General features: G+C 38.4%; 1 protein-coding gene across 1 annotated transcript in view; it reads right to left on the reverse strand.

Annotated features, from left to right (window-relative positions):
- Positions 1 to 6,148: 6,148 nt before the first annotated feature.
- Positions 6,149 to 18,307, reverse strand: part of LOC145688295 (complex I assembly factor ACAD9, mitochondrial-like) — a 46,994-nt gene continuing 34,835 nt past the window's right edge. Inside the window, exon 10 of the mRNA XM_081762298.1 lies at positions 6,149 to 6,566. Coding sequence (XP_081618424.1) covers positions 6,393 to 6,566 — 174 coding nt within the window. The 3' untranslated portion in view covers positions 6,149 to 6,392. The remainder of the gene's footprint in view (positions 6,567 to 18,307) is intronic.

The following is an 18,307-nucleotide window of genomic DNA, read 5'->3' on the forward strand; positions in this document are numbered from 1 at the left end:
TTTAAGAGACTCGACACACAGTAAATGAGGTGAAGATACTAGATAAAACGAAGAACGATATTGAAATTAAAAGTTCTGAAATCAACATGCACGGCAGTGCATGGTAGCCAAGTTCCGCGAAGAAAATGAAAACTGGCCTGCACTGCCGTAAGCATGTTATACACGAACAAGAGTTTTGGGCAAAATCGCCGATTTTGAGGCTCTATAAAAAAGATTCTATTAAGGATAGAAATATGAGATTTAGAATTTAAGATATCCGAGAGATGTGCTCATAGACCATATCTTACATTCCTACCCTCAACCATATTTGAGTACTGGACCCATAAAATATGCAGTTTTCAGGTTCACTGACTCACTCATCAAATTGATTAGGTACTTCTCAATGAGATAGAGACGTGAAACTGCATAAAGGTACCCTATAATGACTTGAGTATGGAAAAAATCCGAAATGTGAGTAATGTGCTATGGGATTTTTTTTTTATTCCCAAAAAAAACTGTCCTTAGCCAAGCAAGAAATCGTTTCTCACTCACTCGCTCATCAAATTGATTAGGTACTTCTCAATGAGATGGAGATGTGAAACTTTGCATAAAGGTACCTTATAATGACTTAAATATGAACTAATTCCGAAATGTGAATAATGTGCTATGGGGAATTTTTCAGGGGTGAAAAACTGTCCTTAGCAAAGCAGAAATCGGTTCATTCATTCACTCATCACATTGATTTGGTAGTTCCCAATGAGATAGTGACGTGAAGCTCTGCATAAGGATACCTTATAATGACTTGAGTGTGAAAGAGGTCTGTAATGTGAAGAATGTCCTATGGGAAATTTTTCGTGGATGAAAACTATCCTTAGTAAAGCAGAAATCATTTCATTCATTCACTCATGAAATTGATTAGGTACTTCCCAATGAGATAGAGACGTGAAACTCTGCATAGACGTACCTTATACTGACTTTTGTGTATGAAAAAAGTCCGAAATGTGAGGAATGTGTTCATTCACTCACTCGTCACATTGATTAAGTACTACTTAATGAAATAGAGACGTAAAACTCTGTATATTGGTACCTTATAATGACCTGAGTATGGAAAAGGTCTGCAATTTAAGGAATGTGCTAAGGAAAATCTTTTATGGGTGAAAACTGTTTTTAGCCAAGCAGAAATCGATTCACTCACTCACTCATCACATTGATTTGGTACTTCCCAATTAGATAAGTCGTGAAACTCTGAATAAAGGTACCTTATATTGACATGAGTATGGAAAAAGTCCGGAATGTGAGGAAAGTGCTATGGGAAATTTCTTATAGGCGAAAAATTGTCCGTAGCCATCAGGTACTTCCCAATGAGATAAAGATGTGAATGTCTACACTAAGGTATTTTAACAAAAGAGACACTGACCAAAGCTTAAAACTTTATTTTAAATTATAATTTGTAACTGTTTCGGATATCTAGCATATCCTTCTTCAGACACGATCGAAATTAATGAAAATACAGACATATATATAAATGTTGTTATATATAAACAACATTTATATATATGTCTGTATTTTCATTAATTTCGATCGTGTCTGAAGAAGGATATGCTAGATATCCGAAACAGTTACAAATTATAATTTAAAATAAAGTTTTAAGCTTTGGTCAGTGTCTCTTTTGTTAAAACAATTAATCCAAAGCCATGAATAGTCTTACTATTAAGGTATTTTATAATGGCTTGAATATGAAAAATGTCCGAAATTTAAGGAATGAGTTGTTGAATTTTTTATGGGCGAAAAACTGTCTTTACTCAGAGATCGGTTCATTTACTCACTCATCATTGATTAGGTGCTTCCAAATGAGATAGATAATTGAAACTCTGCATAATGGTACCTACCTTACTTAATGACTTGTGTAAGTAAAAGGTTCCAAATTTAAGAAATGTACAATGGGGATGTTTATGAGCGAAAAACTGTCCATAGCCATTAGGTACTTCTTAATGAGATAAAGATGTGAAACTCTCCATGAAGGTACCCTATAACGGCTTGAGTATGAAATTTGAGAAATTTGCTTTGGAAAATTTTTCATTGGCATAAAAAAGAAAAGAAAAAACTGTCCTTACAATCAGAAATCGGGAACAATTCCGTTATTCAACACATCATGTGCGTAGTGATAATATTGTCACCGAGTGGTCGAGTGCGTGCCCTCCCCTCTGGTCTATTGACTATCACGTGCACCTTTAGCGTATGAGCTCCCGGGTACGATTTCCGGTGGAAGAGCCTTTGGAATCTTAACTCTCCTCGATGTTTCTGTGTTCGTGTCCCTATCGTTCTAGGTTAATAAAAGAACGAGCTAAGCTCACTGAGAAAAATCCGTTATCCGGACAGCGGTATATTGTACAAATATACGGGTCCTTATGTTTACTACAGAAATCAATACTTAACATACGTTATCCATATGCTTCATACGTACTACCCTCTTTCCCGCTTAGATGTTACACCATGTCGTTGCAGGATGTCCGACATCTAACAGTCTTCCGTACATTACGTACGTATACGTATGTTGCGTACGTCAGCTATAAGTTACATACGTCCATCTGTATGTGAGATCCTGACCGCCTACATACAGTTCTTTCGTTCGTACGGGAAGTACGTTTATTCGGAACACTTATACGGAAAGTATGTACAAAATATACTTTTTCAGTTATGCGTTTAGTGTATGTTAAGTCCAAAAACTGCAGGATTTACACATGTAACCTACGTTTTTACGTACGCCACATAAATTTTTTTCTCAGTTTGCGAATAAAACAAGTGAAAGCTAGTAATAAGTAGTTAAGCAAGTTAATGAGGCACGTTCTGTGAATCAGTTTAACTTTAAAAAAAACGTGGGCTAAGGCACGTACGTACTGCCGTAAATTTCATGGTTGGAAACCCAGATAAGGAAAGACAATATTTTTTTTTCGGCGAATATTCTTTTTTATTGCAGTCATTGGTATTAAATAGATATTGAAATTAAATTGATAAGTAAAAGAATGTAGAGGTGAGGATATTTAGAATTAATGAAGTTTTCGAAGAAATGAGAAATCCAATTGTCCGCCTTTTATGTGAGACTAGCAACAAAATGTAACCGATTTCGTAAGTATATTGGTACCAAGAGTTATATTGTGGTTACCACAGTCGTTATGTAAAAATGTTCTTGATGCTTCGTGTCTATATCTGTAAACAATGTGCGAATCTCTTAAAATGAAATGAAATCTTTAAGTTTTACGTCCCACGGTTATGCCGGTTTGCTAAAGGAGACGGTGATGATGAGAGATGAATGAAATGGTGGAATGAAGAAAGTGGGAGAACCCCGAGAAAACCCACGCACACGTTGTTTGTCCACCACAAAGCTCACGTGGCGGGAGCAGGGTTTGAACCCGGGACCCCAAGCACCAGAGGTGAACGCTCTACCCACGCGAATCTCTTAAGTATCAGCCTTTTCATCAACAGTGAATTTCGTGCATTTGATCTTAATATTTCCTGATTTGCCCAGTTGGGGCTTCGCCCCCACACTCTCGCCTTTGCTCGGCCTCTCACCTCTTAAGCCCACAATTCCACTGAATTTCAAGTTTCTTTTCCTATTTCAACTATCTAAAAGATAAAATTTTGTATCCCAGAGAAACGCCTATTTAAACAACATGGGGATTTCTTCATTCCCCTTTAGACTCCTTAAAAATTAAAAATATTCACTTTTGGCAATTTTTCTGTCGGTTAGTCCCGAAAAGCTACAATCACGTCAAATTTAATCACTGTTACCCTACAGGTAGTGCCCTATAATTTTGGGAAAGGTCTCTCATAAATGACAGGGGAAAGATTTTTTCAGTTCCCCATAAAACCACTCTAAAGTTGGAAATTTTTATTTTTACTGCTTTACTTAGGTAATGCTAACGAAAAAGTACAAGCATACCGAATTTCAAGTTTTTATTCCAATTCCAAGTTCCTAAAACATGAGATTATAGCTCCAATAATAATAATAATAATAATAATAATAATAATAATAATTTAAATAACGTGGGGAAATTCTTCATCCCCTCCTCATCATTTCAACTTTCCATGTCAACCGGAAGCATCCCTTTAATTTATGTCAGTTCATGTAGGATATGTTGGTGGCAAATATAATTATGTTTACAAGCTATTTGAAAGGTGTATATCATTGGAAGGAAAGCCCGAGGCAGTATGAAACTGCGCAAACACGCGCGTCATGTAATGAACTCCGTAATTTCGCAATGTGAAATGAAAATGAAATGAAATCTTTGAGTTTTACGTCCCACGGTTATGCCGGTTAGGCTAAAGGAGACGGTAATAATGAGAGATGAATGAAATGGTGGAATGAAGAAAGTGGGAGGAAACGGGAGAACCCCGAGAAAACCCACGCACACGGTGTTTGTCCACCACAAATTTCACTTGGCGGGGGCTGGGATCGAACCCGGGACCCCTAGCACCAGAGGTGAACGCTCTACCACTGAGCCACCGCGGCCCCAATTTCGCAATGTGGAAGGGTAGAGAACAACTAAGTATATTGAAACGACAGCCATGTCTAGTGATGTAGCAGCGAGGATTCAGCATCAAGGGATTTGGGCCCTGTTGATACTCTTCGTATTTAGGTAATGAAAAATGAGATGTTAGCGATCGTGATTTTGTAGCTCGGGTAAATGAATTAGAATCTCGTTTGGACATAACTCTCTGACAGATATTTAATAGAAGAAATCCTCCCCGCTGTTCTGGTGGCTCACATGTTCGCCTTTTTTGTACAGGGTCTGGGTTCGATTCCCAGTGGGAGAGCCCTTGGGAACTAATGTTGCATGTGACACATTATGACCCTTTAAAAATGTACAATTCTAAATTTAAATCCAACAATATGACCCAATTGAGAATCTTAATATACGATATTGACATGGCGAACTACAAAAAGAAGTGAAATCTGAACATAAACACCAGAGGTGCAAAAAGTGCAGCCAAGTTCGTCAGCCTCAAAAAGTGTTTGCGAGGTGTCAAGTAAAATGATGTTAAGGAGCCTTATGGATAGTCGTGGTGGGTTTGGGGCCACCACCAACTTTAGGAATATCAACTTCTCTAAGGCGCTAAGGCACACATACAGTATACTGTAGTAAGATTGGTGGTTCGAAATCCAGACAAGGAAAACTTATATTCTCCACGAAGTGTCAAGGAAAATGATTTTGACGAGCCTTAGGGATTTTGTTTGTGAGCGTAATCGATTTGGGGGCCACCACTAACCTTAGGGCTGAAATATCCCGGCGTGAAACTAGAAACTGGCATCTTGATGTGTTCGAATATGTTAGACACCTCGCGCCAAGTTTCAGTGTTCGTTTCAGATGCAGTGGCCAAGGAACTTGGCTCATTTATACTTATCTCAACACTTTTTGAGGCTGACGAACTTGGCTGCACTTTTTGCACCTCTGGTGTTTCTGTTCAGATATATTTTACAAAGATCCAAATTAAATTAGGTCACACGGATTGTTGGCAGGGGTTCCGTCTTGTTGAACGTTATACCCCCGCCCCCCCCCCCAAAAAAAAACACACACACACACGAAAGAAAGAAAACAGACAGCAAGTTAATACAATATACACGGTCACCGTCACTGGAATCTGATTAAGACATGAAGGTTTTTTTTTTTTTTTTTTTGAACTTACCTCTGCATAATTTTTTGTTTCCTTTTATCTTATGTTCTGTTACATGTGTTGTTTCACCCCTTTCTAAATCGTGTTTGCTACTTGAGGGTGTTTATCGAATATGAATGAAAACTTGTAAGCGAAAATGAAGATTACAAAGCCAACACTATAAGTCCTTCACGTATTAGACTACAATATTCTTAAAATGTCTCTCAGATAATAAATTACAGAGGTACCCGTATCTATAAAATATGTCACCTTGTAGCCTGATTACTGAAGTTGGTTGCAGTGGACTCAAGAATATTTATGCCTATGACAACTACTCAAAGTTTAAAAATTAGAGTCAGTTAAGAGTAAATTGTCTGCTGCAGGCAGCAGAGGTATAACTCACCGTAATCTGTAAGGTGTACAGAAAAACAGTGAATTCTAGAGAGAGCTGGTATTAAATAATATTTTTACGAACAAGTTAATGGCAGAGTATACAAGAGCGAAGAAATAAAATAACTGTATTTTCATCAACTTTATTTTTTAAACATTTCAATGAATAAAAACATTCGTCGAAAATAACAAAACAAATTTACATTATAAATCACGTATAAAAATATCAGCCAACAACCACTTTGTTGCTTCATCCTTGCGTTTTATTTTGCATTGATGGAAGTGTGTTTTGCATTGATACAAGTGTTTTGCATTGATACAATTATTTACAAAATTGACTAATTTATCAAACGAGAACAAATGTATATAATTTAAAAGTTCCTGGTGAGGGGATGTACGGCAAAGTACCCACCATTTTCAAACACTTTTTCTGCAACCATTTTATAGTTTTTGTCGTTGGTCTCAATCGGACCTAATTCAAGTTCACGAATATTATTTTTCACTCTTTTGAGAGCATCTTGACAGAACGTTTTTGCTAGAAGAATCTAGAAAGAAGAAAAAGAATTATGATTACTTAAAACTTTTAACAAACATTTACTACCCTAAATTATGATTATCTGGTACGATCAAAATAGAAAAACAAATAATGGCAAAATATTTAGAGGAAAAATCTGTTGCATGGGCCATTTAATGAACAATTAACAAAAACACCCTTGACACGTTTTGTATGGAGTACGGGTACAGTATGGCATTACGGAAGATTGATCACTCGCGTATGGAGGAGAATAGAAAATCGCTAGATGGAACAATAAAAGCAACGAGCAAATTACCAAATGGAAGGGAAAGAAGAACAATATCGGAATTAATTAAAAGGTGAAAATAGAGAAGAAAAATCTTGGACGGCAGGAAACCCGAGCTTCATAATTAATACACGAGCTGAGATTCATACTGAATGCAAGCTTTTCAATTTGCACCAAGTGGCCTTCCAGTGATAGCAAAATATTTACGGTAGATGATGCGATGCAATCAAATGAACCTCATTACATGGATAAATTATATTGTAGCAGTAGTCAATGATAAATCATATAGTAAATCGTTGTGCCCAGCTAGAAGTAATATTGATGTGTTTCTAGTACTATAGATAGCGCTTCGCGTAACTTGAATGACCCATCACCACTGACGCATAACCACTGCAGTTAACTGGTGTGTGTGTGCAAGTTGGTTGTAGCTTAAAATGCATTGAAACAAATATGTAGCAAAATAATGTAAAGGAGAGTGTTCGGGTGTGCCCATTTACACACACTGAACGAAGTTGCCCGTTTGTTGGCGCATCAAAGTGGGCTATATAACCGGTCAACAAGGAATTGTCTAACAGACCTATGAGCATAAAACGGCATCAGAACTGAGGTCCCCAGAGATACCACCGACGAGTTTTCCGCCTGGCCAATGAAAACCGTGTTAAATCTGACATGAATTGCTGTAGTTCTGAACGCACGTTCATCCAAATCTCCGAAAGAACACTGCGTAAGGAACTTAATGCAATAGATATTTGGAGTCGAGTACGACGAAAGAGGCTACTTCTCGCTACAGAACCAATCTCAATGTATTCTTGGAATAGCAGACTCAATAAACACGGTCCAGTTTCTGTGGATTTTTTTTTTATATATATATATATATATATATATATATATATATATATATTGCAATGATGCAAGGCGTCGAGGGCACCGAAAGCTCTATGCCAAATGAAACATTTAAGAATTTCCATCGCAGTTAGTGGATAATGTTCAAGTTGGAGGAAGTTTTAAATATGTGGGGATACTTTTGTACCACGAATTGGGCACACTCATACAGGTGAATGTAAACATGAACCAGCATGTTCAATAGGACATTCTCAGGTGTTGCCACTTCTTCAACATCTTTATATACAGTAGACACTTTCATCTTCAGAGCAAGTACCGTGTTCTCAGGGTGTACAGCGTTTGTACATAAGTTAGGGAAGCTACCAGTCACCCTGACCCTCCACCAAACTTACGTCCAATTATAAAATCTGCGAAAATATTTAGAGCAATGGGTGAAACGCAGAAATAGACATCCCTGTACTGGCCTGGATCTAGTGATACACGAGTGAATTCACAGTGCACTTGCAAAATATCGTGGAGGCATTTTAAAACCGAATCCAGGCCAGAGGTGGTGTTATCTGGTATTGTGAGTTACGAGGGGAGGGGGTGTTAATATTTTGTCATCTGTACTTATATAAAATAGTAAACCCACAGACTCACCCACACAAAGGAAGATGAAAATTGAACGTTTCTTTCATTTTTTTTTCACAGTTCACCAGATTCTCCGATTTTAGCGAAGAAGAAATTTTGTACAAATATTACCCTTTCCGGGGAGGGGGAAAACGATTAACTTTTTAACGTTTTTCGTATCATCTCCAGAACAGTTAGGAGTAGGAACATAATTTTGTGCAAATATTCTCCATGAACCATAGGCTGTGAATAACATAGGGTTCTGCAAAATGCAACCCTTGAAGGGAAAGCAGTTGAATTTATTTCTGATTTCACCAGGTCCCAGAAATCTTTGGATGTAGGAAAAAAAAAAATGCACAAAGATTCTCTTCAGATTCTAGATTATGGGCAAAATGAGATTTTATGGAATTTTGACCTAGGAGGGTGGAATAATTGATTAAATGTTTACTTGTTCATCATCAGATTTGGAAAACATTTGGCCTAGGAAGTTGAAATTTTGCACAAATGTTATTCTTGCACATTGAAACATAAATACGACACAGTACTGAAAAACTGAACATCAAAGGGTGGATAAGGAGATAAGATTTTTCTATTACTCTTACATGTTTCTTTTAAAACTGAGCATATAGACGGGCCATGAAAATAAAAGTGACCACATAAATCAATGATTTATTAGTTTTTTTTAGAATTTATTGTGAGATAAGAAATACAAGGTTGGAAACACCTTTTCAAGCGCCGCACCATCTTGAACAAGTAAGAAGCTGCAATATGATTTTGTTAATTGTGTTGATGTAACCTGCTTTATTTTGCATAACACTGCACCTGGTTGCACAATTTTTATTGGAAACAAACCAATGCTTTACTATAGGCACAGTAAGGGGCACTTCAGGATGGTACATCCATATGGAGATTTACGGCAAAACTACCCCACCAGTTGAGTCCGAAGCATTTGCCGGAAAATATTGCAACCGAATTAGCGTGAAAGGAAGGCGGGTGGCATAATCGCCAGGCACTGAAAATTCCCGTACACCTAGACGAAAGTCCCACTACCGTCTACAGCATCATTTCTCCAAACTGAGATGAATCTCAGATGTATAGTACTTATGGCAAACATATTACTTGATATATGTCCTATTCGTGAAGATAAAGTGAAACAAAAAATTAAAGTTCAATCCTGTTGCTGTTGGAATGAACACTGTTTCAGTTGTTTGATCTGAAATGACTTTGCAGAGCCTGAATAAATATTCTGTCACTTCAGGAGGGTAGGACCATTGGTATAGCGCTTTTATGATTTGAAGTTTTCCTCCCAAGCCATCTCATGTCATAGTTGGCATCATTAAAGAACGAGAGATCCAAATATGATGAAAGAGAGATACAGTCACATGTGCAAATTTAGAATTTGAGACAAAATGATCGGATAGCATCCATATCTTGTCGAAAATTTTGATTTTGTAAGTAGACATGTAAAAGCTCACCCGAACCTGAGAGCATCCCACTACCAATTGTTGAATTCAAGTGGAGAACTTAGTTGAGAGCGTCAGATGATTACGGAGGGGGAGAAACATCTTAGGATATGGGAAACAAAGAACGAAAAAATATTTTCAATTGCTCTGGATGGGATTCGATCCATGAACCTCAAGATTATCAACCCATGACTCTAATCACTCAACCACGGAGCGCCACAGAGCGATAGGCTGCCATACGTCAGACACAAAACGTTTGTTACTTACAAAACGTTTATTTGTAAGGGAGAAAGCTAGGGAAATTCCCCGTCTATAAGTTTTCTTTCCTTGGCACTAACTTAATTACTGTTGTCCCAGCCTGGGAAGAGTATTTTTCACCCCTCTAGAAACTTTCCTAACAATTTTCATACATTTTTAGCAAGACAAAAACATTTATCCATGGCTGTTCTGCACAATTATACCTACATAAAACAATTACTTCCAAATCTATTAATTCCAGTGCCAAGTAAACAGAAATACTGAATATGAAATTCTATATCTCGCGAATAGTCTTACAGAAAATATCCAAATTGATTTTTTCTATTTGGAACAGGGGGAAGCATACACGCGGGGTTTAGGGAGCAGGTTGCGACCATGAGATTTGTTTTGCGGAGAAGGGGACATAAATTTACATTCAAAATGGCAAAATTGCAAGTTCAATTACACCATAGTTTTACTTTTAAGAACGCCAAATGCGAAGAAGAACGAATTTTTTCTCTTTGCCTTGAAAGTATAAAATTATGGCTGAAGGTGGAAGTGAACAGAGACTGATGATGTTCAAGAACAATGGATACTACCAAGGAGTGGCATAGCCAGGAGGTCTGGAACCTCCGACTTTTGTATAAGTTGTTAAAATAATGCCTAAGAGTCGAATCATACCGAAGAGACCTCGGGATCGAGGTCGAGGTTTAAGTCACGGTTGCACCCTCGATACTGGCACAAACACATGGATTCAAGTGGGTATGCGTATACAGAAGATGTACGCTACATCGCGACCTAGAGGTCGACCGCGAGGGTGAATTAGTGGTCGCGCTTATAAACAACCGAGTTTGTTTTTACATCGATGTTCAGCGGAAGCATCGCTGTGGCTCGTGTTCTCTTTGGTTCTCCCTGAAGCACTGCACGGAATAAAGTCTTGATTAGTTTAGAATTTCGTCTGCATAGGATGCTGTATGTATATGCTCGAGAGATTTTGCTGCATTATTAAATTTGATTATAAAAGAGATATTAATAGAACTAGTAAGGTAGGTTCCAGCAATATGGGATAAGAAACACAAACAACATCCTAATAGACACGTTTTAAATAGAGAATGGAAGAAAATAGCAACTGAAATGTGAATGTCAGATAAGTTATTCATATTTATTTGAGAATTATACTGTAGCTTATCATTACATAAGGCAGCGGCTGTTACATAGAGGGGATTTCGGGATGAAGTCAGTAAATTGTGGAATTTCTAAAGAAATAAAGAAGCTACTGTTAATCATATCTATGTTCAAAAACTCCACTCCTCCCCCCAATTCCGAGATTAATAAAAAAAAGTTTCTTCTGAATTCGTTCTTGATATAAGGTAAAGAAATGCCCGTAAAGAAAGGCACATTTTCATAGAGGAAATTTCGGATAATGGAATTGTAGTGACGAAACTTCATTTGCTGAAGTTAATACGACCTCCAAATCGAAACCTGAAGACATATCTGTTTTTATTTATTTATTTTACTAGGAAATAATTTCTCGCCTGAGTGCTGAATGAGGGCATTTCTTCACAGAAAATTGAAAAAATGTAAAAGTTTTTGATTTATTGATAGAGATGGAAAAGAGAAGGGACTCAAATATTTTTGCGAAACAAGAGACGAGCCTTTAGCGTTTCTCATGTCTCGTCTCGCGTCCATCCCTCTTTATAAACTGCTTGGTCCTTTCAATTTCAAATGTTTTGCAGTGATTTTTGTGCAATAATTTCAGACGCGTTACAGTAATGTTCCTCCTCAAACTGAGGACTTACTGAGGGTGCGACCTCCTCGCTATGTGCGCCCTTCATCCATCTAGACCTAAACATCGAGGTAGCGACCACTACTTAAGCCTCGACCTCGATCGCGAGGTCTCTTAGGTATGTCTTTACCCTAGGATTGCGGTTTTATTCAAAGAATTTCAAGAGTGGACCCGGGGCTCTCCCCAAATGAACGTTTAGTCAGCAACTCTCCGAAATTAAATCCTGGTTCCGCCCTTGCTACCAAGTGATGTACTCTCCTGTGTAGGTAACATATAAATCAGAGTGGAATGCATTAGAGGAGAGGAGAATCTCGCTAACAATTTAGGCACACTTTTTCTGGTGGGGAGGGGGAAGCATGATAAATGTGGGAGAAATTTCGCTCAAGCGCTTGGAGGGATAGTCATCACTGGCACAGGAGGGGGCTGTAATTCTTAAGTTCTAAGAGTCTAGGTTGTTCCCCCCTCTAAAATCAGTAAACAAAACATTGGTTACTACTGTGTTAGTTAAGTTTTATTTGGAAGAACTGTCTGCTAAAAGAAACTGCCAAATAATCAAACATAAAGCATAGCTAATATTAAAAAATGTTCGAAACATGTGATATTTGTGAAAGATGAGAGAGAGAGAGAGAGAGAGAGAGAGAGAGAGAGAGAGAGAGAGAGAGAAATGAAATGAAATCTTTGAGTTTTACGTCCCACGGTTATGCCGATTAGGCTAAAGGAGACGGTGATGATGAGTAATGAATGAAATGGTGGAATGAAGAAAGTGGGAGGAAACGGGAGATCCCGGGAAAACCCACGACCACGGTGTTTGTCCACCACAAAGTTCACTTGGCGGGGGCTGGGATCGAACCCGGGACCCCAAGCACCAGAGGTGAACGCTCTACCACTGAGCCACCGCGGCCCCCAGAGAGAGAGAGAAAGAATTAGACCTGCGCATAATAGTGTCCCTCGGTAACTAAGAAAAAAAAAATTGGTAGCTCGTACGATACACCACAGATCCTTGGAGGAATTTCATACAAATTTAGCATACTTATATATTTCCAACGGAAAAATTTACTGTAGGGGTAAGACACTAAAAGCATCACTGGGAGCAGGGGATAACCAGGCGAAGTGTTCGGGGTGTGTGGACCTCAAACTTTTAAAAATATTTGTAAGAATTGAAGTAAGGTTTTGGTGCACCTTCTGTCCTGAGACAAATAGAGCCACAAATTCCGAGGGGACACGTTTATAACAAATACCTCAAAGTGCCAAATTGGTATTGAATTAATATTATAACCAAGAATAAGAATATGTGAAGCAACAACACTTGAATAGCTTAGGCCTGCCTACGGAATTAGCATAAATAAAGGGGGAAAAGGTGGGACCATGGCTTCCCACAGCGGGGGCAAAGGGTCTAAGTTGCCCCCACTCTGGATTTGCAAAACACTTTCGGTTCTTTCCAGATACGTGTCAAAATACATTAGATTTACTTACATACTATAGTATTGAACGCATTTACTGTAGTTATGCAATGTGCGTAAATAATAGCTGTTTCACATTAAGTATTGCGGGTCCGCTATGACACAATGATAAAGCGATCACCTCTTGTAAATGGGGTCCCTAGTTCGATCCCATTTCGCGCCAAATGGTTTCTGTAGTGGGTTTTCTTAGGGCTCTCCCATTTTCTCCCACCCTTTTGATTCCACCATTTCATTATTTTCATCATCACTGTCTCCCTTAACCTGCTCAGCATAATCGTGGGACGTAAACCTGCAAGATTTCATTTTACATTAAGTATTATGTGATTCAAGGTCTGTGTATTCGCAGCTTAGGTTACGTCACGTTTCTCAAAAAGCACTTTCAGTGACCATACTTCCTAATTCATGTCTCCATTGAGTTTCATGTGACAAATGTGCATCACAGTAAAACCAAGTGAAATTTCACCACTTAATTGCAAAAAGGATAAAATAATAGAAGAAACTCGAACCTGGGACTGCTGCGTGGAAAACAAGGAGTTTCCTAATACGCCATTACGACACTCCGCGACGAATTTAATATATATTCGTTATAATTTGATAAAAATAGCGTACTACTTTCCCACAAGCATCACACGCCTTGTTGCCTCCAAATTGCAATTCACGTGGGAACGTATATTTTTTCTCACGAACATGAATAATGTCAGAAACGTCTGACGATTAGGAACAGAAAAAAAAGAAAAACCCACACCCAAAATCGAACCTAGCACCTTCGGAACTTGACACATCCACCCTAACCACACGACTATGGAACAACTACTTCGTAGCGTCCTTATTCAATTATTTCTAGAAATTGTTTCCAACCATAAAATTATCTATTGCACGTATCAAACAGCGAGGGATCATTTTGTTTATTGGTCACTTACATTCATAATATATAATACAATCACATTGTTAGCAATTTTATGTTAGCTACTTTATCATACTATAGACGCATTCTGTTAAAACACACTGAATTCTACTGCGAGAGAAAAAATCGAAACAGTAGTAAAGAAACAGAATTGTTATCAATCACAATATACAAATCACTACTTGAAAAAGCTTCTTAAGTTCACTATACACCCCAACACGTGTATAGTGTAGTGGTTAAACCACGTGACTCCTGTTCGGCGGACTCGGGTTCGAATCCACAGTAGTGTAGCTTGAATTATTTCCTCAACAAAAAGACATCATTCTTGAAGACATCATCGTTAGGGTCGTCAACTCTAGTAGGCTTAGGTGGGCAGGTCATGTAGCTAGAATGGAAGAAAGTAGAGACGCTTTCAGTCTTGACTGGAAGACCAATCGGAAAACGACCATTAGGAAGACCTAGGCGCAGATGGGAGGACAATATTAAGATGGATCTCGCAGAAATAGGAATCCAAAGTAGAAACTGGATCCAATCGGCTAAGGATAGAAGTCAGTGGAGAGCTTTTGTGAACGCGGCATTGAACCTCCGGGTTCCATAGGCCATAGAGTAGTTAGTTAGTTATTGATCTTATTTACTGCTTTTTTGACATGAAATTTACCACATACATGTCTTTGCCCATTATAAACATAGTAACATTATAAGAAATACTGGGCGAAATCGTTATCAAATTATATTCATATAACAACATATTTATAGACATGCGACAATCATTTTGGACATAAGTGTACTTACAGGACATGAGGAATTACAACAAGACTATGTGAACGGACAATACGCAAAAACTAAACGAAGGCGGATTTTTATATTCTGCGGGGAAACTCTTTTAGGGGGCAAGTGCCCCCACCCAAAGGTCTTAATTTTGACGTCCGCAAGGCAAGAAGTGAACCGAAGTGAATAAAATTGTGAACAGACATTGCAGACGTAATATAAGGGAATACCTCTTTCGTTTCTCTGGAAAAACGGTTGGGTGGGGCATAGACCCCTCCAAACAGTTGAGCACGGAATATCGACTGTAGTAACGTGTACGTCAAAAGAGAACTGCAACGAAACGGTGTAAGGAAAATACGCAACAAATAAAAGAATACGTATTTTGTTAGTTTGTTCGGAATAACCGTGTAAGGGCCAAACCCTCTCCGAAAAAAAAAAAAAAAAAAACATATTACTGCAGGAGCACCTTAATTCCACTTGATGTAAAAAGCAAAAAAGAAAGAAAAGAAAACAATGTACTTTGCGCGGACACGAACCCGTGACGCTCTACGCAGAAGTTCAGTACGCTAACAACTCATCTAAGAAACCTCACGGAAAGCATTCCTTTGTTTAAATTTATAACCGAGGGACACTGTTATGTGCAGATCTAATTCTCTCTCTCTTATGTTTCACAAATATCATATGTTTCGGGCATTTCTGGATATTACCCAGGTAGCTATGCTTTTGGCAGTAGTTTTTAGCAGACGGTTCTTCCAAATAAAACTTAACTGATGCAGTAGTAACCAATGTTTTGTTTACTGATTTTCTAGAGGGGGACGAACTTAGACTCTTGGCAAACTTGAGAATTGCACCACCACCCTCCTAGGCGAAGGGTGACTATCCCTTCAAGTGCTTGGGTGAAATTTCTCCCATGCAAATCAATGCAAAATCCTCCTCCCACCAGAAAAAGAGTGCCTAAATTGTTAGCGAGATTTCTCCCCTCCTCTAATGAATTCCACATTGATTTGCATGTCACACACACAGGAGAGTACATCATTTGGTGGCAGGGGTGTAACCAGGATTTGATTTCGGGGGTCGCTGACTAAACGTTCATTTGGGGGTAGTCCTGGGTCCACCACCGGAATTTTTTTTGAATAAAACGGCAATCTTCGGTCTTATTTTAACAACTTTTACAAATGTCGGAGGTTCCAGACCTCCTGGCTACGCCATTGCTTGGTAGCATCCATTGTTCTTAAACATCATCAGTCTCTGTTCACTTCCACTTTCAGGCATAATTTTATTCTTTCAAGCCAAAGAGAATATATTCGTTCTACTTCGCATTTGGCGTTCTTAAAAGTAAAATTATGTTATAATTGAACGTGCGATTTTGCCATTTTGAATGTGAATTTACGTCCCTTCCTCCCTAAAACAAATCTCATGGGCGAAACCTGCTCCCTAAACCCCGTGTGTGCGCTCCCCTTGTTCCAAATAGAAAAATTGAATTTGGATATTTTCTACAAGACTATTCGCGAGATATAGAATTTCATAATCAGTATTTCTGTTTACGTGGCAATGGAATTAATAGAATTGGAAGTAATTGCTTTGTGTAAGTGTAATTATGCAAAACAGCCATAGATAAATGTTTTGTGTTGCTAAAAATGTACGAAAATGTTAAGAAATTTTCTAGAGGGGTGAAAAATATTCTTCCCAGTCTAGGACAAGAGTAATTAAGTTGGTGACAGGGAAAGAAAAACTAGAGACGGGGAATTTTCCTAGCTTTCTCCCTTACAAATAAACGTTCTGTAAGTAATAAACGTTTTGTATCGGACGTATGGCTGCGTATCTTTCTGTGTGGGCCCCGTGGTTGAGTGAGTAGAATTGTTGCTTGGTAATCTTGAGGTTTGTGGATCGAATCTCATCCAGGACGGTTGAAAATATTTTTTCATTCTCTGTTTCCTATATCTTAAAATGTTTCTCCCGCTCCGTAATCATCTGATGCTCTCAACTGAGTTCTCCACATGAATTCAACAATTGGTAGTGGGATGCTCTCAGAATCGAGTGAGCTTTTACATGTCTACTTACAAAATCAAAATTTTCGGCAAAATATGGATGCTATCCGATCATTTTGTCTCAAATTCTAAATTTGCACATGTGACTGTATCTCTCTTTCAACATATTTGCATCTCTCGTTTTCCTTTGTCATCAACTATGACATAAGATGGCTTGGGAGCAAAACTTCAAATCATAAAAGCGCTATACCAGTGGGCTCACTCTCACTAAGCATTTATTTAAATATATGTTTTCACACTGAAGGAGGGGGGGGGGGATTCGCACTTCCTGCCCTACTGAAGTGACAGAATATTTATTCAGGCTCTGCAAAGTCACTTCAGAACAAATGACTGAAACAGTGTTCATTCTAACAGCAACAGGATTGAGTTTTCATTTTTTGTTGCAGTTTATGTTTACGAATAGGACAAATATCAAGTAATATGTTTGCCATAAGAAATACACGTCTGAGATTCATCTCATTTTGGAGAAATGATGCTGTAGACGGTAGTGGGAATTTCGCCCAAGTGTACGGGAATTTTCAGTGCCTTGCGATTATGCCACCCGCCTTCCTTTAAAGCTAATTCGGTTGCAATACTTCCTGGCAAATGCTTCGGACTCAACTGGTGGAGCACTTTTGCCGTAAATCTCCATATGGCTGTACCATCCAGAAGTGTCCCTTACTGTACAAACAACTCACAGTAACTGTTCAAAGTGGCAACCACCAATCTCGATTACATGTAATACAACGTCACATGAATCATTCTCTCAAATAACCCTGGTGAATGTTACACAATCAAGCAGACAGCTAGAACCTTAACAACCATGTCCACGTCGAATTCTAATCGTGTTTTATACACTAACGACATGATGTGTTAAACAAAATAGTGAGATCCGATGAGCGCGCTAACCACTGGATGCGACGTCCCCTTCTGATCCAACGACTAGGGAAGTTGATATCCAAATGATTGTAAACATCAACATTGAAGTAGGGAGGTACGTCATCATGTTACACTTATATCCTGAAGATCCAGAGGTACACTTTACGACAATTCGGGAAGTACATCTCGAAGGAACAGTAAGTAATGTTTTCCATTCCGGTGAGGAGGCAAGAAAGAAGATCCTATAAGTTGATCGTGTACAATTTCAGCTCAGAAGTTGATACAGTGACGCTGTTTACGACGAGACCTGCAAATGGCATATGGATTGTCATCATACAAGGCTATTACGGCTGTCTCAAATACAATCACGGGTAAAAAGTCTTATTTATGACAAAACTCACTGTAGAAAGTTTGGCACATCACTACAATTCTGGATAAACCACTAACAGAACTCCACTATGGGAGTGAAATCATTTTGTTCCATTTTTTGCACCCGTTGGGGTGTAATTG

Source organism: Thermobia domestica, chromosome 6, assembly GCF_964235325.1.
Source record: "Thermobia domestica chromosome 6, izTheDome1.hap1.1, whole genome shotgun sequence".
Taxonomy (NCBI): Eukaryota; Metazoa; Arthropoda; class Insecta; order Zygentoma; family Lepismatidae; genus Thermobia; species Thermobia domestica.